General features: G+C 41.2%; 1 protein-coding gene across 1 annotated transcript in view; it reads left to right on the forward strand.

Moving 5' to 3' along the window:
• Positions 1–22,149, forward strand: part of FBXL13 (F-box and leucine rich repeat protein 13) — a 263,465-nt gene extending 241,316 nt beyond the window's left edge. Inside the window, exons 18-21 of the mRNA XM_063448155.1 lie at positions 5,770–5,853; positions 19,988–20,122; positions 21,104–21,267; positions 21,498–22,149. Coding sequence (XP_063304225.1) covers positions 5,770–5,853; positions 19,988–20,122; positions 21,104–21,267; positions 21,498–21,687 — 573 coding nt within the window. The 3' untranslated portion in view covers positions 21,688–22,149. The remainder of the gene's footprint in view (positions 1–5,769; positions 5,854–19,987; positions 20,123–21,103; positions 21,268–21,497) is intronic.
• Positions 22,150–22,487: the final 338 nt, after the last annotated feature.

Raw genomic sequence — 22,487 nt, forward strand, 5'->3', positions numbered from 1 at the left:
AACACAGTTTGTCTAGGGGTGTATATATCAATGGCAATATCAACCAATCATGGGGGTCTGTTAAAGGATCACTCTAGTGTCAGGAAAACAAATCGGTTTTCTTGACAGTATAGTACCCTCAGGGTGCCCCCACCCCTTCAGTTACTCACCTTCTTCCACCGCCGGGCTCCCTTACCTCTCCTCCCCCACCGACGTCAGCTCCCCCGTCTGACGTCAGCGGAGCGGAATGCGCATGCGCGGCAGTGTCCATAGGAAAGCATTTTTCAATGTTTTCCTATGGACGCTCTGCGTGAGGGAGGCACTAGAGGCTGGCTTTGAAACTGCTATGTTTACAGCAGGCAGGGTTAACCCTAGAGGGACCTGGCACCCAGACCACTTAATTGAGCTGAAGTGGTCTGGGTGACTATAGTGTCCCATTAACATCAAAAGTGAAAGCATCGTCTCCATATAGAGTATGCACTACTGACAGTCTGGGTCGTGGACTTAGCGCAGACATGCGATTAGGTACTTTTCCATTAACCTCACAAATAGTAAAAGATTAGAGAAACACTTATACAATACAAAAGTAAAAAGCAGAATACAGTTTGCACCTGCAAGGAAGTGGCATGAGACATAGTTCAAACTGAGTGTCAAAAGTCTCCAACCACAAAAGCAACATTTCATATGTTTGACAAAATGGAAGTTTAACTATTTCAAAGCGCAAGGATCTTGTATTCTAATCAGGCCTATTGACCATTTGACCCTTACACACTTGCTAGATGTAGTAATAGCTTGGTAAGTGACTGTTCCCTTTAAAAAGGACCCTACAACTGGAAAGTGATGTGATAGGAATATAACTGGATAAGGCCCAAAACATGGTGATTATTCATACATAAAGTAATACTACAGTCACCAAAACAACTTGAACTTAATGAAGCAGTTATATATTATGCCCCTGCAGTCTCACATGCTCAATTCTCAACCATTTAGGAGTAAAATCACTTTGATTATACAGTCCTAGTCACACTTCCCTGCATGTGACATGCACAGCCTCCCTAAACACTTCCTGTAAAGTGAGATCTAATGTTTAAACTTCCATTCATGCTTATTCTGTGTAACCCCATCGTGACCTTGGACATCTCAGGTACGTCCGACAAAAAACGGTCCTTAAGGATCGTGGACGTACGTGATACGTCCGCAGCTAATTAGAGCACTGTAAATCATGAACGTTTCCAGCCTCTCTAATGGTATTGCAGCGATGCCTCAATGTCAAGCCATCATGCAATAGCCCCTTCTCACTGCTGAGCCGCCGGAGAACAGTGTGTGGAGCGATCACTTCCGGGTTGCTCAACGTGGCGCCCAGCAGTGTAGTGCAGAGCATCGGAAGCCATCAGGGATCGAGGCACTCAGTGAATAAATCAATACATTTTAAAAATAAATAAAGAAATGAATTAATTAAATAAAAAATTAACCCCTCCCTCTTCCATGTACTTAGCGATTGCCGGTGATCAGAGTTATTTTTCACTGGGGGAACTGTCCCCAGTCTGCAAATTAGGACCCACAGGGTCCTTATATATATGAGATATATATACATGTATTATATCTATATATAATATGTGTGTATGTATGTATATATATTATATATATTTAAAATATATATTGTCATAGTGTATTTTTTATTAATAAATTAATATTAAAATACACTTAGAGTAAAATTACACATGTAGATATAATATATATATATATATATATATATATAACTACATATATTGTATATATATTATTATAAAAAATAAATAATCAAATAAAAACATTTTTAAAAATTAAAAAAAAAATATATATGTAATTCTATTTTAACTGTATTTTGATATTAATACATATATATCAAATACACATTGAATAATATTATATATATATATATATATATATATATATATATATATATATATATATATATCTGTGTATATATGAATAAATAAAAATAATACGAAATATACATATGTCCATATACATAATTACATAAATAATTTCGGAAATATACACGTAGACTTCAAATATATAAATATGTACATATATTTAAATTCTACGTGCAGATTTATGTAATATTACATAATTAAGTAATTTTATTGATTCTAATTTGGGGGACCTGCCTGACAACCCAGGCCAAAAGTCCAGAGAATTTAATTTGCAAGCACTATATTTATCCCTGTAACTTTCCAATACACCCTAAAACCAGTACATGGGGGGGGGGGTACTGTTTTACTCGGTAGACAGGAGATGTTGCTGAACACATATCGGGGTGTTCTTTGGCAGTAACCCTTAAAGTTCTCAGTACATGTATTCTTAAATTGCTGTGTGTGTCCAAAAAAACACCAATTTGTTTTTTCATTTGGCATAGATTGGTGGTAAAATGGTTGCATGAAAAGAGTCAAAATACCCCAAGTTTAATACTTTAGCTTTTCTTCTTTTTTTAAAAAAATATATGTGTGAAGGGTTATTCAAGGATTCCTGACAGATATCAGTGTTACAATGTAACTTGTGTTCATTTTGAAAAAAAATTATTTGGAAATAGCAAAGTGCTACTTGTACTTATTGCCCTATAACTTAAAAAAAAAAGCAAAGTACATTTTAACATTGGGTATTTCTAAACTCAGGACAAAATCTAGAAACTATTTAGTATGGGTGTTTTTTGGTGATGCGTAACAGATTTTGGGGGCCAAAGTTAGAAAACGTGTGGTTTTTTTTAACATTTTTTTCATCATATTTTAGAATTTTTTTATAGTAAATTATATGATATGATGAAAATAATGGTATCTTTAGAAATACCATTTATTGACAAGAAAAAGGGTACATAATATGTGTGGGTACAGTAAATGAGTAAGAGAAAAGTTATAGCTATACAGCTATACACAAACACCGCAGAAATGTAAAAACAGCCCTGGTTCCAAACGGTAAGAAAATTGAAAAGTGGTCTGGTCACTAAGGGTTTAATTTAGAATGTTGTATCTCCTGCACTGTTATTGCCTTCTGCATGCCCTAGCTGCCTCCTGTGTGTGATTTAAGTTCAATCTACAGACATATCTGCACAGTTTTTTAGATTATGTAATGCTTAACAGTGTTAATTAATTAGTGAAGCTAATAAAAGACAACAAAGTTAGTAAAAAAAAAAAGGAAGATTACGGAATCTCAGAATGTAGCTTGAACATCACTATACATGGACCTGAGCCATATGAAGGATAAAAAAAGATAAGATAATCATTCATAGTGAAATATGATTAACTGGTTGCTGCATGAGAGGAGGAGACTCGCAAATCAGAAATAAACACAAAATGAGATAGCTGTCATATGCAACATAAATCTTACATATATTTATGCTTAGCCCTCTTTGCATAATTTTTTCAGACAGCGACCTTGAAGTCGACTAAACATTTAGCAAGTTTAATGAAGGCTCACCTACAAACTCTCCTTAGAGACAGTATCCTTTTGCAACTTTTTGGTTATTGAATATTTTGCAACATTATATACCGTATATTCCCTTGAGGCATCATTTCATAGGTATTATACTGCTTAGCAACTAAGCTGTCGGGTTCAACCGATCTGTGAGTATATATTTTCTACTCACCACAACTACCTGATAATAGACGGATTTACGTTATACTTTTCTCTGTTTTACAATCAACCTAGCTTTTTGCCTTCATTACAATATTTTTTTTTTTTCAAACAGATTCAGTGTTTAGCAAGTTCAATGAAGGCTTAGCTATATAATGCTTTCCAGAGTCATTATCCCTCTGCTATCCTTAGGTTATATGATTTAATTGCTACATTGTATATATGTCCTTGCTGTACTATCCTATAGGTATTATATTGTTCCATCTCTCTGTGAGTATATTTTTTACTCACCACAACTACCTTGTAACCTATATACGATTAGGATTCCTAATTGTCTCTATCTTATCATTACTTTGTCCTCTGGATTTTATGTCCCTTGGTCATTCCTTTGTGCTAGATATATAATAAAAAGGGAACCACGGCTATTGGCTCATGTAAGCCATGAGCCAGTCCACAGAGAGGAACACAGACATGCACACTGTGCCAAGCCCTCTGGTAAGTCCAGCTACCCAGGGCCTGAGAACAAGGTTGGGGTAGAGAGCCATGTTGATGATCCGCCTCACATGGATGCCCTCACCGTTCTCCTTGGCTATGGCTGTGTGTGGGGTTCCCACAGCTACAACTGTGTATTGGGTTAGTTCCCTTGGTAGCCTGTTCCGAGGGAAAAGGTTGCAGCTCCAACCCGAACCAATAAGTCAAGGTGCCCCATGGTATCTCAGGCATCAGGTGAGTATCGCTGGCTTTCCTCCCAGTTGCGGTGTCGGAGCCCTGTACTTATCTTGATCAGGATGGCACCCCAACATTGGCACCTCTGCATAGCTGCAATTGCTCCCAGAAAGCAACACACAAGCGGTCAAATGTGGGCAGAAATCCCCTTTGAAGCTGTTCAGGCCTCCTATGAGCCATGAAGCACGTGCCCACTGAGGTGTACTCAGGAAAGTCCCTGTTGAGGACTGTTGCTGTCATTGTCAGGGTAATCCTCAGGGGGAACCTGAGGGAATGTACAGTGGGAACAAGGTAATCCACTTAGGCAGAGAGGTCTGCCGCTTCCCTCACGCCTGTGTAGTTCAGCAGGCGACAGAAAGACCACAGGGTTGCCCCAGCAAAAAGCTGATCAAAGGAAGCTAAGCTATCACCAACAAGCAAAAATCATCACCCACAGGATTGCAGTATGTCAAAAGGATTAATTTAGGTGATCAAAAAGACTAAAATTCAGCAGGTTTCCTGGAACTCAAGCATTGTGTAACCAATGGGAGCATGGGAGTCAAATCCTGCCCCTCTACATGGTTATTTTTGTACGTGCACCATATTTCCATAAAGGAACACTCCAGTCCCCATAACAACTTCCTCTAAATAAAGCTGTCATGGTGCCAGGAGGCCCCTGGGCGTTGTCTTCCAGCATCCGGCTTCTGAAACTAAATTACAGAAAGCGCAGAGTAGCGCTCGGCAGGGGCAATGCTGATTGGTTAGCGTGTTCAGCTGACACTCTATGCCAATTAGTAGCTCCCCATTCATGAAAAAAGTTTTTTCAGCTGATTGCTCTAATCATTCCACTCTGATCAGCGATACCCATCATTTGTCCCGCAATTCATATACAATATCCCAGATTTCCAGGATATTGTATATAATTCGCAGGCATCAGGGAATCACTATTAAAATGCGTGAGACTCCCAGAACTTCAATGGAGAGTTGGGATATCTGCTTAACACTTAATTGGGCACTATATCTCCCAACATTGGGAGGAATGTAAATAGAACGAGTGGACGGGCCTTCAGGGGGTGTTGCAAGTGATGCAACTTGACTAGCTGGCGGTGCCCGTAATAGTCAGACCTGCCCAGGAATTGGGCATACCCATCCACTGGAAGGGTGTGCATGGAATGGTGCTAAAGTGTTCTCTGCATGGTCCTAGTGTCCACCACATGTCATTAGTGCATCTAATGATGCACTTTACTGCTCAGGGACAGTGTCCTGGTGTCCCCTGATGTGAGGCACCAGGGAACTAAATCAGGATAACGGGAGAGGACCTAGAATAGACACTAACCCTTCAAAAGGAAGACAGTTTGGAAGCATGAGGCACATATGGCTCAGGTGGCAGCACTGTAACATAGTTAAATATGCTGAATTACAATGTGTGCACACTCACTCTAAAAGTCCTGTAAAATGTTATGTGTTTATTTGCAGGGACTATCAGCTCTTGGAGCAAACAGCAAGATAAAAGAACTTGGTGTATCAGAATGCGTGGGGATCTCTGACATTGGAATTCAGGTAACATAGATTGTAAATGGCAGTAAATATAAATTATTGAGCTTCCTTCACTTGCCATAAACATATGTGTGTTTATATAATTAATTCATTATTATATCTTCTACTTGAGTAGGTACAGAGGTGAAAGAGTGTCATGTGAACATGGTGTATGTAATTTTACAACCAGAATATTGTCCAGATTAAAATTATATTGTGTGTATGCTTCACAGGCTTTGTATTCAAACAGTACCTTTCTTACCAGGACAGGTGAAGTCAGACAGCCTCCATTACTTTGGAGAGAATTCAGAGAAGGGCTACTAAACATGGATTGCAGGGTAAAACTTACCAGGAAAGGTTAAAGGATCTTAACGTGTATAGCTTTGAGGAAAGAAGAGACAAGGGGGATATCCACATTCCCAATGTGCACATATATATAACCATTATCGCTATATATACGTGCCCCTGCGCAATGTTGGAACTACCACAGGTGGAGCCGATGCGGCTTCACCAGGGCCCACACGCTGAGGCATATGTCTGTCATAGCGCAACCAGGCCCCTTTAATGATGGTAATGCAGGGAGGAAGTGAGTGCCGGTTACTTCCTCCCAGCTAACACCTGAATGGGAGGGAGGAGGCACAGGACAAGGCAAAGAGGAGGGGAGAACCAGACTCTAATTCACAATACCCCAGCCAGCAGAGGCCACCTCCTGCACATTAAAGGTAAGAAATAGGAGGGTGGCTAAAAAAATTACCAGCATGTTTGTGTCAGTGTGTATGTGTATATCTCTGTGTGTCTGTTTGTATCTGTGTGTGTGTGTGTAACTGTGTGTCTGTGTATTTTTAGTATATATACCCTCAACGGAAAACATGCATGTGTTTTGTTCCTGCTGTCTGCAGCCTTTGCAAGCCCTCTCCTTTATCCCAGACACACTTTTAGTCTGTGTCAGGGAACACATCGGTCAGAGGCTTCTCACTAACCTCTAACATTGCTCATTGAAAAGGGGGGAAGGCAGGCTCGCTTTGGATACTGAGTGACTGCCAAGGTGACGTATCTGACCTACTTATAAATGTGCTGGTTTGAATTGAAATCTATTGTCTGGAGTGTTCTTTGAAGGCCAGAATAGTTGAATTAGAAGCATAGCTGATTTGGAGACATTTCAGAACTTTAGCTTAATAAAGCTGTTTTGGTGTATAGGTCATGCCCCTGCAGTATCATTGCTAAATTCTCTGTCATTTAAGAGTTAAAATACTTTTTTTATGCAGCCCTTGTCACACCTCCCTGCATGTAACCTGCACAGCCTTCCTAAATACTTCCAGTAAAGCAAGATCTAATATTTACACTTCTATTATGGCACAGTCTGTTTAATTTAGAGTTTCTTATCTCCCGCTTTGTTAAAAGCTTCCTAGACCTTGCAGGACCCTTCTGTATTTCATTAAATAGCCAAGTTTGAAAAGTTCCTGAGTTTTAAACTGAGCTATATTGACCTAAAGGTTCACAGGTCAATTCTGAATAATTTCTGGTTAGTGAATAACCCTGTAAAGCTATTGAGAGGTAAAGAGTAAAAGAATGGCTATAGTACTGAACATATTCTTATAATACTTATGGGCTTATCGGGTAATCAATGAATTGTGGTAGAAATCCAAGGGACTTGCAAATGTGAGCCACAGAATTAGGAAAAAAAACTTCAGTGCTTCTGATTTAGTATTTTTTTGCAGTTCCCTAGACAATTGTTCTCAAACAGGTAGAGGTGGAAAAATAAACTAAAGAACTGTGTTACGTAGACATGTGCAACAGCATATAAACAAAGTTTTATTCCCATCACCTTGACATCTTGATAATAATCCTGTAATGGGACAAAAATGTTGACTATATTACGACAGCCAAGCATATATAGCTCTTGTACTCCTGCAGTTGATCAAAAGAGAACTGTCTTTGATAATAAAAGTGCCCACTGGCAAGCAATAAACTTGCACTCACAACACTTCCTGTTCCCTTCCCAAATTCACTGGCATCCGACCACTGATTCACTCCATTCCACGCCCAGCTAAAACATTTCTTTTGAATTGAATGAAAATTTCAAGGCAGCTTGACAAAAGCTGGCCCAACGCTAAAGTTGTGCACTGGGAAATCTTACTGATGGGCTAAGACACTGGATGAAGTATCCATATTATGAAACAAACTAAACTAGAAAGTGTTTCTAATTGAGGTATTTAGGCCTTGTTTGCTATTTGATTTACAATTTTCCACAGTTCACTGTAGTAGTTTCCAGGTATGAATATAATTGAAAATCATTATATATATTTTTTAAATAAGGCAAACATTTATATATTAGTCATTCATAAAAATATATATAATTATTCATCATATCAATCCTTACTTAGATTTTGTTTTCAAATATAGCCTCTAAAAAATTAAGCACAAATACCAAATTATAATATAACAATGCCATATAGAGGGAGGGGAGGGGGAGGAAGGAAGGACAAAACTAGTGAGCAAACCAGAACATTGGGGGGAAAAGTGAGCCAACAGACTAGTAGTCATGCCCTTGTCATCAAGACGTAAAGGAACACTGATAATGTTTTTATGGATGAGTATAGGATGCAGTCAATTGTAGGACCTTGTGACCTTTCACATCAGTTGTTTTTACTATAATTTTATGGATACCCTGGACTGACATTATGGTTGTCCTGTGTTACCCAGACCACTTATTACACTTAACTAGTTGTTACAAACCAAGTTAAAATTCCTTGTTGAGCCTGCCCCACTTTCTGATGATAATCATCAGGTACAATAAATACCTCTGGGGCTTTTATAGTTACGATTACCCCAAATTATGCTAGTATATCCCTTTAGTATATTCAGGGATAATTTAGGTTTTTCATTTAGGTTTACTGAAATGTCTACACAGCTATTCCTTGAAATTACCCTCTGATCCAGAGCAGCGCCATTCTCGATTTAGACTTATGTTAATTAAAAACAGCTGTTCACACCATCCTTCTGCAATTGCCATGTGAATTAAAGTATATCCGCAATCCAAAAAAAGCCAAAAGGAAATTAAGAAGCAGCTAATGGGAAAAGGATGCTAAATTTCAGCAAATGTGAACATTATAAGAGAGAGGACTAAAATGAAAGGAGTTTGTATTTACTACACCCTAACATTACACAATCCAACCCACACATCTAGCAGAGCTGGACCCGGGCCTGCTGGAGAAACACATTCACCAGATGAAACACTACAGATTAGCATAACACATGTTTTTATAGAAATCATGTTTTCCTCATTTGGGATGCACTTATCATCTGGAGTTTCTGTGCATAACATTATATACAGTGCTGTGGAAAAGTATTTGCCACCTTCATGATTTTCTCTATTTTCACATTTTTGTTACACTTAATGGTTTTGGATTTTCATACAAAATTAAATATGATACAAAAAAGAAAGTGAATGGCGCTTACACAGTAAAATAAAAGCACAGTACTGGAGTGAAAGAGGTGTTCCCCAACACCCTAAAGTCAAAATGTAAGAAAGGTATTAGAAGCAACAAGTGCCACACTCCCTGTGTATAAAAATATAAAATAATACTTATACATGTACAGATATATGTGGGGGATGTCCCATGTAGTCAGTACCTACAATAATAAAAAAAGGTACATAGTATAGACTGTACATACAAAGAGAGAAATATGGAGGTAATTGGATACACTCACGGATTTCAGAGCCGTACCAGGCTCTGTATTTAGTGCCCAATGGTGCCTCAAAAGGCTTTGCTGGAGAATCCTGGATGATATCCCCCAGAGGTAGAAGAAACAGCAGCAGAGTGATGATAAAAATAGTAGATTTATTGTAAATGGAAATTAAAATAGTAACTGTGCAGGTCCCATATGGTGACTCACAGAATCACAGTCATGCAGACGCGTTTCAACTCAGTTTTCATCAGTGCATAAAATCATCCAGTTGCTGTTCCGTTTTAAATTCTCCGTTATTCTGATTGCCGGTCACATGGGCGGAAGTTCGGGTGGCCGGCGTCTGACATCACTTCCGGTATTTCGGCGCTCATTTTCCAGCTTAGTTGTGTTTAGTGCATTTGCCCATTTGAGGCTGGAAACTCCATCTTGTAAATGGGCATCTAGTATAGTTCTTGGCATACTCCCATGGAAAGGGACTTATGTTATCGAAAGTGACATAATTATATACACAAAATAGCGGTAATAATGCAATGGTATGCATAAAGGAAAGGGCATTATAAATACATAATGTGCAATATCAGTATGAAATTAATTAGTACATTTGTCCAACTAGGGCAAAGGGGTTCCATATTGAGGATGGACATCTGTCATATCTTAAAAAGTACATACATATAGACAGTGATTACTAGAATACAATAAAATAAAATAGAATAAAATAAAATAGGATAAAAAATGGACAAAAAATGGACAATATTAAAGCAGCAGCAATATAATAATATATACAAAAAAGAGAGAAAATATATGTATATATTAAACAGCATATAGGTGCATAATACAAAATAATCCCATCTAGGTGGTATAGATGTAGCCCATATAGAATAAGATTGGTGGGTGGAAAAGAACTGAAAAAAAGAAAAAGAATTGTAAAAAAATCTCTATAAAAATCTATAAAAAATGAGCCAACTCAAAATCTAAATTTAAACCGTAGGGGGATAGGGTATTTAATTCAAAAATCCACCTACTTTCAATTTTACAAAGTTCTTTAAAATTATCTTCACCCCTCAAATCTTTTTTCTTTTGGGCAATGGCAATAAAATTGACATATGAAGGGTCACTATTGTGGCATTGTGAAAAATGTGCAGAGACACTGTGTTTGGCATACCCCCTCTGTATGTTGCCCAACTGTTCCAGTATGCGGGTTTTTAAAGTCCTCGTAGTCATTCCCACATACTGGAGTCCACATGGGCACCAGAGGAGGTATATCACATTACTAGAGTGGCAAGTAAGAATAGAATTAATCTTATACTCCTTTTTAGATATATTGGAGATGAATTTAGTTTGTGTATCTTTCTTGGATTTTGTTCTTTTACAGGCTGTGCACATTTTGCATGGATAAAAGCCATGTTTTTGGTTAAAAACATTGGTATTAGCGGTATGTGTTTTTATGTGGTTTTTGACCAGTAACGTTTGTAAATTTTTAGTACCCCTATATACAATTTTTGGTTTTTCACCAATGATGTTATTAAGACCCTCATCGGTTCTCAGGATATGCCAGTACTTCTGAACAATAGATTTTATATGTTTAGCGTCACCACTATAATCTAAAATTAAAAGAGGTTCCTCTGTTTGTTTGGTTACTTGTTTATCCTTATATTCTAATAGGGACTCTCTATTTAGTTGTCTGGTTTCCTGAATTTGATGATCCAAAATGCTTGGATCGTATTTCTTTTCAACAAAAAATTTTTTCAAATGTCCCGCCTGTTCCTCATATTCTTTAATGTCACTGCAATTTTTAAAAATCCGGTTAAATTGGCTCTTGGACACATTGCGCAACCACGGATCGTAATGACAACTCGTGGTGTCAATGTACCCATTGACATCCACTGGTTTGAAATAGGTTCTGGTGGAAATACGATTGTGTGAGATATAAATATCCAAATCTAAAAACTGGACCGATGTTTGACTGATTTGACTAGTCAAAACAATGTTGTTATGATTGTTATTAAGACCCTCCAAGAAGAGATCCAAGGACATTCTGGACCCCTTCCATATAAAGAAGATGTCGTCGATATATCTGCGATATATATGGGCTACATCTATACCACCTAGATGGGATTATTTTGTATTATGCACCTATATGCTGTTTAATATATACATATATTTTCTCTCTTTTTTGTATTGTATCCTATTTTATTGTATTCTATTTTATTTTATTGTATTCTAGTAATCACTGTCTATATGTATGTACTTTTTAAGATATGACAGATGTCCATCCTCAATATGGAACCCCTTTGCCCTAGTTGGACAAATGTACTAATTCAATTTATACTGATATTGCACATTATGTATTTATAATGCCCTTTCCTTTATGCATACCATTGCATTATTACCGCTATTTTGTGTATATAATTATGTCACTTTCGATAACATAAGTCCCTTTCCATGTGAGTATGCTAAGAACTATACTAGATGCCCATTTACAAGATGGAGTTTCCAGCCTCAAATGGGCAAATGCACTAAACACAACTAAGCTGGAAAATGAGCGCCGAAATACCGGAAGTGATGTTAGACGCCGGCCACCCGAACTTCCGCCCATGTGACCGGCAATCAGAATAACGGAGAATTTAAAACGGAACAGCAACTGGATGATTTTATGCACTGATGAAAACTCGGACTGAGTTGAAACGCGTCTGCATGACTGTGATTCTGTGAGTCACCATATGGGACCTGCACAGTTACTATTTTAATTTCCATTTACAATAAATCTACTATTTTTTATCATCACTCTGCTGCTGTTTCTTCTACCTCTGGGGGATAGCATCCAGGATTCTCCAGCAAAGCCTTTTGAGGCACCCTTGGGCACTAAATACAGAGCCTGGTACGGCTCTGAAATCCGTGAGTGTATCCAATTACCTCCATATTTCTCTCTTTGTATGTACAGTCTATACTATGTACCTTTTTTATTATTGTAGGTACTGACTACATGGGACATCCCCCACATATATCTGTACATGTATAAGTATTATTTTATATTTTTATACACAGGGAGTGTTGTGTGTATTTTGGCACTTGTTGTTTCTAATACCTTTCTTACATTTTAAAATTAAATATGAGACAAGGAGAATGAGAGTAAATGCAAATCTGAACTCCATGTTTAAGATTGCTATGGTCAAAAAACACCCGGGGTTTGAGCCCGAAAATAATTTGCTGATCCCTTCTTAAAGCTCTACCCCGGGCCCCTCCCCAAGTCCCACCCACAATTCCACCACTTAACAATTCCACCACTTGGCACACATACTTCCAGAAACCCACAAATTTCTTTAGATAGATATAGTTTATATATCATGCCTAGCCTATCCATAATGCCCAGTGTGGAAAGCATCTCGTCTCTCCCTTTGCAAAGAGCAGACCTCATTTAATAGCTCTCATGAACTCCAGGCGCATAGAATGTTGCCGTTGTAGGGAAGGAGCTCTTTGAGCCATTTACTGGCCCATAAAGGCACACCACCGTATGGCCCTGTAGATAGGGGAAAGAATATCTGGGGCTATAGTACCCAACATTCTGAGCTTGATTCCCTAGTTTCCCTCGCTAGCTGCCTCCTTGGCTGACATCATCAGAAGCAGTGATCTAAGCCAATCACAATGCATTCCCACAGGAAAGCATTGAATTGGCTGAGCTTGTCAAGGAGGCAGATCAGATGCAAAGCCAGCACAACTTACTCTCTACTTATAGAGACACATTGAGTCAATGCATCGCTATGAGGAAAGTTCAGTGCATTTATCTGCATGCAAATAAGCTGTAGTAGTTCTGGTGACTATAGTGTCCCTTTAAGGTGGCTTGTCTTCTGTCTATTCTCAGTGTCTCAAAGTATGATTTCCAGATTGCAAAAACTAAGAACTGTTTATGCACCTAAATTTAAAAACACAAAAATAACTTTATGGTTTGCTGATTCTTTGATGTAGTATTTATTGTGACTAGATCTGCAGATATGGAAAATGTGAACCCATTTTAGCTAGAGCTATACGCCCACCTTTAGAAGCAACATTTTTTATTTTGTGACAGCTGCAGAAATGCAAGATGACAATTTTCTATTACAAATTTATAACTTCCCAAAAGAGAAAGCTTAAATTGGCTTTGATAAAAAAAATAAAAAAAAATTCTGCTCAGATACATGGAAATAAAACTGCTTCTGTTCTGTGTAAGATGATAAATGTACACATAGTTGGCAATGAAAACGAGTTCTGTATAATTAATACAGCAGAAACTGATTAGATTTTGGTTCACATGAACCCCTATGTATATGCTATGTTCATTGTAAGACTAGTTCCATCAGTTTTCCCAGTGCAGGTTTCAGCACATATGCTTGCTCTGCTGTAGGGAAATATCATGTTCTCGAGAAAAAGAAATCCAGCTGTTTCAGCTGTTCTAACTTGACTACAAAATACAGATTAAATTTTTTATTTTTATAAAATGTCAATGATGTTCTTTGTGCCAAAATGTAGTTATAAAAATACATAACAGAGATTCATTATATAAAACTATGAAAAATCTGCACTTTTTATATTCCTGTAAATCTGTAAGACCCTCAAACCAAGTCATGCTATTCTTAGTTTGTTTTAGATCAGATTTATTTTTGTAGTGTGCTCAGGATATTATATAATCTTCTTTCATTAGGTGGTTAAATATCAAGGGTGCTGGATAGGCATGTGCATGGGAAAAAAATTTGGTTCGGTTCGGCATTCCGAAATTCAGGATTTTCACAATTCGGGACTTCGGCAATTCAGCACTTCAAGACTTCGGAACTTCGGCAACTTCGACACTTCGGAAATTCGGCAACTTCAACACTTCGGGACTTCGGCACTTTGATACTTCGGCATTTCGGAATTTCGGCACCTCGGGACTTCTCTTGCAGCCGCTTTGTAGATAACTCCCTAATTCCCACGGTATCAGGGAGTTATCTACCAAAAGGCTGAAAGACCTAAATTGGTCTTTCAGCCAAATTTACTAATACTAAGTAAAAATTACTTAGTATTAGTAAATTTTGCCCCTACTCGCTATACCGCGAGTAGGAGCATGTCTAGTAAACAGTGAGCAGCCTGTGACTGCTCACTGTTTAAAAAAAATAAAATAGTGCCCCCCCTGAGCTGCGGGTGGGGGCCCTGAATACTAATAAGGGGGGGGGACCTAATGTCCTTCCCCCTGGCCCCCACCCCTAGGGGGATAATTTTTATTGGGGGGAGGGGGTGACTAGGGGTTTGGGGACCCCTAGTCACCTGGGGGGAGGGGACATTTTTTAGGGCTCCCACCCGCCGCTTAAGGGTGGGGGCCAGGGAGGAGGACCTTAGGTCCCCCTCCTTATTAGTATTTAGGGCCTCCACCCGCCGCTCAGGGGTGGGGCCAGGGGGAGGACTATTTTTTTGGGGGGGTTACAGTGAGCAGCCACAGGCTGCTCACTGTTTAATAGACATGCCCCTACTCGCGCTATAGCGAGTAGGGGCATAATTTACTAATACTAAGTAATCTTTACTTAGTATTAGTAAATTTGGCTGAAAGAACAATTTAGGTCTTTCAGCCGTTTAGTAAATAGCTCCCTAATACCGTGGGAATTAGGGAGTTATCTACTTTTTCATTCATGTCATTAAACTGACTGGCCAAGTAACTTACATTTTATATGAATGTATGTTACTTGATTGTTGTAAGTGTTGCAAATGCTTACAGGTGAATCCTGGCTATGTTTGTATACTTTTTATTTAAAATTGTATACAATGTAACATTCTTCTTCTTTCACTGGGTAAGTATATTAGTACTTAGGCAATACTGTGCTTCGGAACTTCGGTAATTTCGGAACTTCGGGACATCGGCACTTCGTCAATTCGGCACTTCAGACATTCGGAAGTACCCGAATGTCCGAATTGTCCGAAATTCGGCCGAATTCCTATTCGGACCGAAACTAATTGCACATGTCTAGTGCTGGACATTTTTTTGTTCAGATTATGTACGTTATTGCTGACGCTCATAGTTAAATTGGCGTTAATTGGCTATATCCAAATAATAAACACCATGCAAAGAATGCCCAGTGTAGCATATAACACTGCAGAGCCTTATAGCTATCAGGACTATATATTGTATTCTCAAATCAAACTAAACTAACTGGGACTGTATCTCTCACCAGGTGGGTTAGTACATAAACGTGCTATGCAGCCCTAGGCAGGTTACCAGTTTGGGGCCCCTTTATTCTTCACATAGGGATGGTTAATGGGGAGAAGTAAACTAATGGTTCCAGGACCCCTGTCAAGCCCCTGGGTAGCTTATGGTTAATCATGCTCTGGGCTGCCATGAATGCCATGAGTTTAGCACAGATGCACAGATTTCTGTTTCTGCTTTTCATCTAAGTCGTTCGACTCTACATTGTGTGTGTGTGCAGGGGAGGGCTGGCAGCCTTAGGCCTGGGGGGCAAAACCAGTCAAGTGGCCCATTGCGCCACCAAATCAGTTCACCATCCATGCCCACCTTTTTCTGGTTTTATAACGGATATTGATGTTATGCTAATCAGTAGCTCTTTGCCATACCCGCTCCTTCACGGCTCTGACTTTCAATGTTGTCAGAGCACAGGCTGAGAATCTCTGAGCCTGTGCTCTGACTCACTAACTGAGCGCCAGAACCACGAGGGAGAGGATATGATCTGACTGCACCTACTGCTGGTGCGCACCAGTGGACCACCAGCGAATCGTTTAAATTAAATATGCTGGTGTACCCAACTTGTGAGCTGTGTTGGCCGCCGGGCGCCTCTGTTGTCATGGCACCCTGCGTGACCGCACAGCTTGCCCACCCCAACGGCTGGCCCTGCTGACACACACTGATGTTACTACTTAGACATCCCTCAATATTAATACAGAGATGAGAGTAAACACCAATAAACTGTGGAAACAGAGCTGATCCCCCCAAATTTATAAAGGTTTGCTTAGAGGATTTATTCAAGATTAAATCATGCCTCTTCCTCTCTCCCCCATGTGCTGCTCTGTAGGCTGGGAGGAAGTGAAGAGTAATCACAGTCTCCCAGCACAACGCCACCTGTGGCTGCATGGGGAACAGCTGTTTAATGTAATGCTTGCAGGACGGCCAGCTGCCGCAGAACCTCTTTGTTTCCGTCTCTGCAAAGGGCTCCAGGCACTGCTTGTTGTGAGTGTGAGCCACTGTAAATTAGGGGCAGAGGGCACTTGCACTGCGGTCAAGACGGGTCTGGGCAGGAGGAGAGTGCAGTGCAATCAGTGCACTCCCCTCCTGTGGGTCACCAGTAGACTGGTGCACCTGCCCAGGATCAGAGCCGGTGCAAGGATTTTTGCCGCCCTAGACAAAATATAAATTTGCCGCCCCACCCCCATGTGACATCACAATGCCCCACCCATATGATCTGCCATATGAACTAACGCCAGTGCTGCACACAGTGTGTGTTTACATTAAAAAGCCTGCAGGGACCAGCTATAGACACCAGAACCACTTCATTAAGCTATAGTGTCCCTTTAATGTGAGGTAAATTATAGATTAGTGTCACTAATAATATACTAGATTGCCTACTTACAATTAGAAGAGGATGATGATGGGCTGCAGTTTGGCTCCACTGGTCTGGTGTAGAACAGGACCTCTGGAGGCTGTTTGCAACTGTGGTCACAAAATTCAACGTTCTGGGAGAATTGGAAGCAGCTCCATTTTTTGGGGGCCTCTTACACAGCTCATGGTCTGGGCCCCAGTGCCTGACGGTGAGTATGCCCATAAGGCCCGCTCATAAGTCCACTTATATGTTCCACCCACCCATGAGCTCGCTCACAGGGAGTGGAGTGTGTAGGGGATGTGTTATGTGTTATCTAATATGTGTGCTTATGGTATGTAGTGTATAGGGATACCAGTTTGTGCAGGTGATGCAGTGTGTTTGTGTGTAGTGGAAGCAGTGTGTATTTGTGTATAAGGGATGTATTATGTGTTTCTGGTTGTGTGTGAGGGATGCATTGTGTGAATCTGTGTTTGTATGCATAAGGGATGCAAGGTGTGTGTCTGTATGTGTGTGCATTGAGTGTAAGAGATGCATTGTGTTTCTGTGTGTATGTAAGAAAACAGTGTGTGTGTGTTTGCATGTGTGTGTAAGGGTTTGCATTGTATGTTTCTGTGTATGTGTGCAAATGATGCATTGTCTTTGTGTGTAAGGGTTGCATTGTGTGTGTGTAATGGATGCATTGTGTGTTTCTCTGTGTGTAAGGGAAGCATGTTCTGTTTCTGTGTATGTATAGGGATGCATTGTGTGTTTCTGTGTATGTATAGGGATGCATTGTGTGTTTCCGTGTATGTATAGGGGTGCATTGTGTGTTTCTGTGTATGTATACGTATGTATAGGGATTGTGTGTGTGTGTGTGTGCGCGTAGTGTTAAAGAGCTCCCTGTCTTGCCCCCTGTCCTATAGAGCTGTCCCTTCTGTCCCTTAGAGCTCTCCCCTGCCCCTTAGTGGTCTCTCCTCTCCCCCACCCTCCCCTAGCGGTCTATTCTCACACTCACCCACCCTCCCTGTGCTCTTCTCATCCCCCCTCCACCCTCCCTGTGTTCTTCTCACTCCTCCCTCTGTGTGTTCTCACCCCCCCTGTGTTCTTCTTACACCCCCTCCTCCCTGTGTTCTTCTTACTCCCCCCTTGTTCTTCTTACCCCCTTCTTATTATTAATCCCCCCTTCTTCTTACCCCCCTTCTTCTTCTTAACCCTCCTACTTCTTCTTACCCCCTCTTCTTCTTCTTCTTACCCCCTCCTTCTTCTTCTTACCCCATTCTTCTTCTTACCCCATTCTTCTTCTTACCCCCTTCTTCTTCTTACCCCCCTTCTTCTTCTTACTCCCCCCTCTTCTTCTTACTCCCCCCTCTTCTTCTTACTCCCCCCTCTTCTTCTTACTCCCCCTTCTTCTTCTTACCCCCCTCTTCTTCTTACCCCCCTCTTCTTCTTACCCCCTTCTTCTAATTACTCCCCACTCTTGTTCTTACTACCCCCTTCTTCTTCTTACCCCCCTCTTTTTCTTATCTCCCCTCCTTCTTACTTCCCCCTTCTTCTTACTCCCCCCCTCTTATTATCCCCCCTCCCCTCTTCTTACTCCCTCTCTTCCATCTTCTTACTCCCTCTCTTCCCTCTTCTTACTCCCCCCTCCCCTCTTACTCCCACCTCTTCTTACTCCCTCTCTTCCCTCTTCTTACTCCTCCCTCCCCTCTTACTCCCCCCTCTTCTTACTCCCCCCTCCCTTCTTCTTACTCCCCCTTCTTCTTACTCTCCCCCCTCCCCTCTTCTTACTCTCCCCCCTCCCCTCTTCTTACTCTCTCCCCCTCCCCTCTTCTTGCTCTCCTCCCCTCCCCTCTTCTTACTCTCTCCCCCTCTTCTTACTCTCCCCCCTCCCCTCTTCTTACTCTCCCCCCTAACCTCTTCTTACTCTCCCCCCTCTTCTTACTCTCCCCCCTCCCCTCTTCTTACTCTCCCCCTCCCCTCTTCTTACTCTCCCCCTCCCCTCTTCTTACTCTCCCCCTCCCCTCTTCTTACTCTCCCCCCTCCCCTCTTCTTACTCTCCCCCCTCCCCTCTTTTTACTCTCCCCCTCCCCTCTTTTTACTCCCCCCTCTTCTTACTCTCCCCCCCTCTTCTTACTCTCCCCCCTCTTCTTACTCTCCCCCTCTTCTTACTCTCCCCCCTCCCCTCTTCTTTCTCTACCCCCCTCTTCTTACTCTCCCCCCTCCCCTCTTCTTACTCTCCCCCCTCCCCTCTTTTTCTCCCCCCCTCTTCTTACTCTCCCCCCTCCCCTCTTTTTACTCCTCCCCCTCTTTTTACTTCCCCCCCTCGTTTTACTCCCCCCCTCCCTTCTTTTTACTGCCCCCCCTCCCCTATTTTTACTCCCCCCTTCCCTTCTTCTTACCCCCTCCCCCCCCTTCTTCTTAACACCCCCCCCCCTTCTTACCCCCTCCCCTGTAGGTGGCCGAGCTGCACTCCGGTCCGCGGTCCCGGCCGGAGTGATAGGAAGGTGCTCAGTGTGCACCTTCCTGTCAGTCCGGCCGGGTACAGGAAACAGAAACTCCTGTTCCGCGCGGAACAGGAGTTTCTGTTTCCTGTACCCGGCCGGACTGACAGGAAGTGCACACTCAGTGTGCACCTTCCCATCACTCCGGCCGGGACCGCGGACCGGAGTGCAGCTCGGCCACCTACAGGGGAGGGAGGGAAAAGCTGTTGCAGCCGTCTGAGCGCTCTTTACAGAGCGCTCGGCGGCTGCAGCATTTAAAGGGCCGGCCCGCCGCGGCTGGTCCTAAAAGAATTTCGGGCGGCCTGGGGGGCAATTGCCTCCCTGCCCCCCGGCCCAGCCCGCCCCTGTGTGTGTGTGTGTGTGTGTGTATGTATATATAACTGAGAGAGATGTTGTAGTATATTTTCAGTGATGTTGGATATTCACATTACTTTACAGAAGTTTTGCCAGCAATCAAAAGACCTGGAGCAGCTTGATATCTCCCATTGTTTGCATGTGACTAACAGTACGGTGAAATCTGTGACTTTCTGCTGTAAGATGCTCACATCTGTCAGCATTGCTGGTTGTCCTAAGGTAAGGTTTACTAGGTTATTAAACTGGCACATGCCGGTATCTAACATAAACCAAAACAACTGCTTTATAGAACTGGCAGAGCTGGATTATCCATTAGCAGCTACCTGGAGCAAAGTGTAATTCACTTGACAAGAGAGATATTATCTACACCTCGCTGTCAAGGCCCAAAGAAGGCTGATATAATTGGCCAAGGTTGCTGTATCCCTCATGCAGAGGGAACTTTCTGGCATTTCGTATCTGTACTGCACTTATGAGCAGGGTCAGTTTGGTATGCAAATAGTACAGTTACTATCGGTAATTGAACATTTTTGAGACCTGAGTGGGGATTTGCTGAAATGCTAGCTACTGAGTTTTCTGAGCTTTTGCCCATTCTCAGAGTTTTCATATTCCATTTTTTGCTTCAAAGCATTCTGAGCCAGCTGGAAGATCAAAAGATCTCCTCACCCAGCACTATACTTTCTCATTATATTGAGGGAACCTCTATTAGGCGCAGATCACTTTAAGTTCTCCATCATGGTCTCAGCACTTCTCAAAGAGTGCTTCAGCCAGGGCGCAGTTATTGACTGAACACTGGGACTGTGTTCAGACTGTGATCTGCACCTGACAGAGGTGCAGACTACACACTCCACCATTGGACCAGCAGGGAAATTGCCAAGATTCACTGTACACTTGATCACCAGGGATTATATTCCCTCCTGCCAAAAGGTAAGCAGGAGAAGGTCATACTAAGTCTCCCCCAAACACATAACACTCAGCCACCACACACAACATTCAGGTTGGTTGTTCCATGACATTGACATCAGTGCATCTCGGTCAATGCTATTTTCTGCCAGGAACTCACTGTAGAGTTTGTGTACAGTGAGTCTGTGCCCTAGTAGCCATGCTCCTTACTGACAATGAATAGGCTGTTCTATTTATATAGTATTTAAAATGTTCTTATTGTACAGAAATTTACCTTTATCACTAATGTATAATACACAGGTAACAGACCTCAGCATTCAGTATATCTCAGGTGTCTGCTGTTATCTGCATGCCTTGGACATCTCCGGATGTGTTCATCTCAGTGACCGAGCATTAAAACATCTACGAAAAGGTTGCAGGCAACTCCGCGTGCTACGAATGCTCTACTGCAAAAGTATTTCCAAGTGAGTTCTGCTTAGAGGAAATCTAAATCTAATTAAGTAGATAAGAGTCCGAAAAAGAGAATGTGTGTGTACTATACTATCTGATCTAGGATGTGTTTTGGGGGGAATTCAATGAAATGATACAGTGATACAATGAAGAGCTTTCACTCTGAGAGGAACCTCCCCAAGATTGTACATATCAGTATACCTTTTAGTCTACATAATTATAATGTGTGTGTATTGTATTGTAGGACAGCAGTTGTAAAGCTTGAGTCCAAGATTCAAAAACTGGAGTACAACAGTGATGATCCACCACCATGGTTTGGATATGATCGACATGGTAACATACTTAACAGTGTGTCTCATCTAGATGAAACCGACGATGAGATGGTGGACAAGTCTGCAAATTTGTTTTCTCAAGAAAGTGTGGATATCCTGTAAAATTCACTGCCGGCTTCATCGAATCATTTGTGAAAGTTGCCCAAATTCCTCTACCAGGAAGAGAAACATATTGTACTTAGTTAAATGGAAATAATAAAGAATGTACATCTAGAAACTTACCTTTAAGAAGCCAATATTTTTTATTTTTTTCTTCTTAAAACTCTATATTTACTTTCCAGTTTTTAACTAGCTATCATTCGATTAGGAAGATGCATTAAAACGAGGTATCCTGCTTCAAATACTAAAGCCTTTCTATGTAGTCAGTGAATTTAGCTTACTGCCATTGCAGTGAGAGAACTGGAATAAAAATCACATTTAATGTAGGAAAGATCACCTACAACTATTGTAAGTATGAAAAGGGAAAACATGCTCTTTATGATGTTATTTTCTAGAGGAAGTAACTAGTTGAAGATAAGCAAAATCTGAAACAGACTGGAGTGGATATGTAATGTTTATGGGCTCCTTAAAGGGACACTCCAGGCACCCAGACCACTTCTGCTCATTGGAGTGGTCTGGGTGCCAACTCCCACTACCCTTAACCCTGCAAGTGTAATTATTGCAGTTTTTTTATAAACTGCAATAATTACCTTGCAGGGTTAAGTCCTCCCCTAGTGGCTGTCTACTAGACAGCCACTAGAGGGAACTTCCTGGTCCCTAGCACAGATTATCTGTGCTAGAGCGTCGCTGGACGTCCTCACGCTGTGTGAGGACCTCCAGCGTCGCTCTATTCCCCATAGGGAAGCATTGAAATTCATTTTCAATGCTTTCCTATGGGTGCGCCAATGCGCATCATTGCCGCA

Source organism: Pelobates fuscus, chromosome 3, assembly GCF_036172605.1.
Source record: "Pelobates fuscus isolate aPelFus1 chromosome 3, aPelFus1.pri, whole genome shotgun sequence".
NCBI lineage: Eukaryota > Metazoa > Chordata > Amphibia > Anura > Pelobatidae > Pelobates > Pelobates fuscus.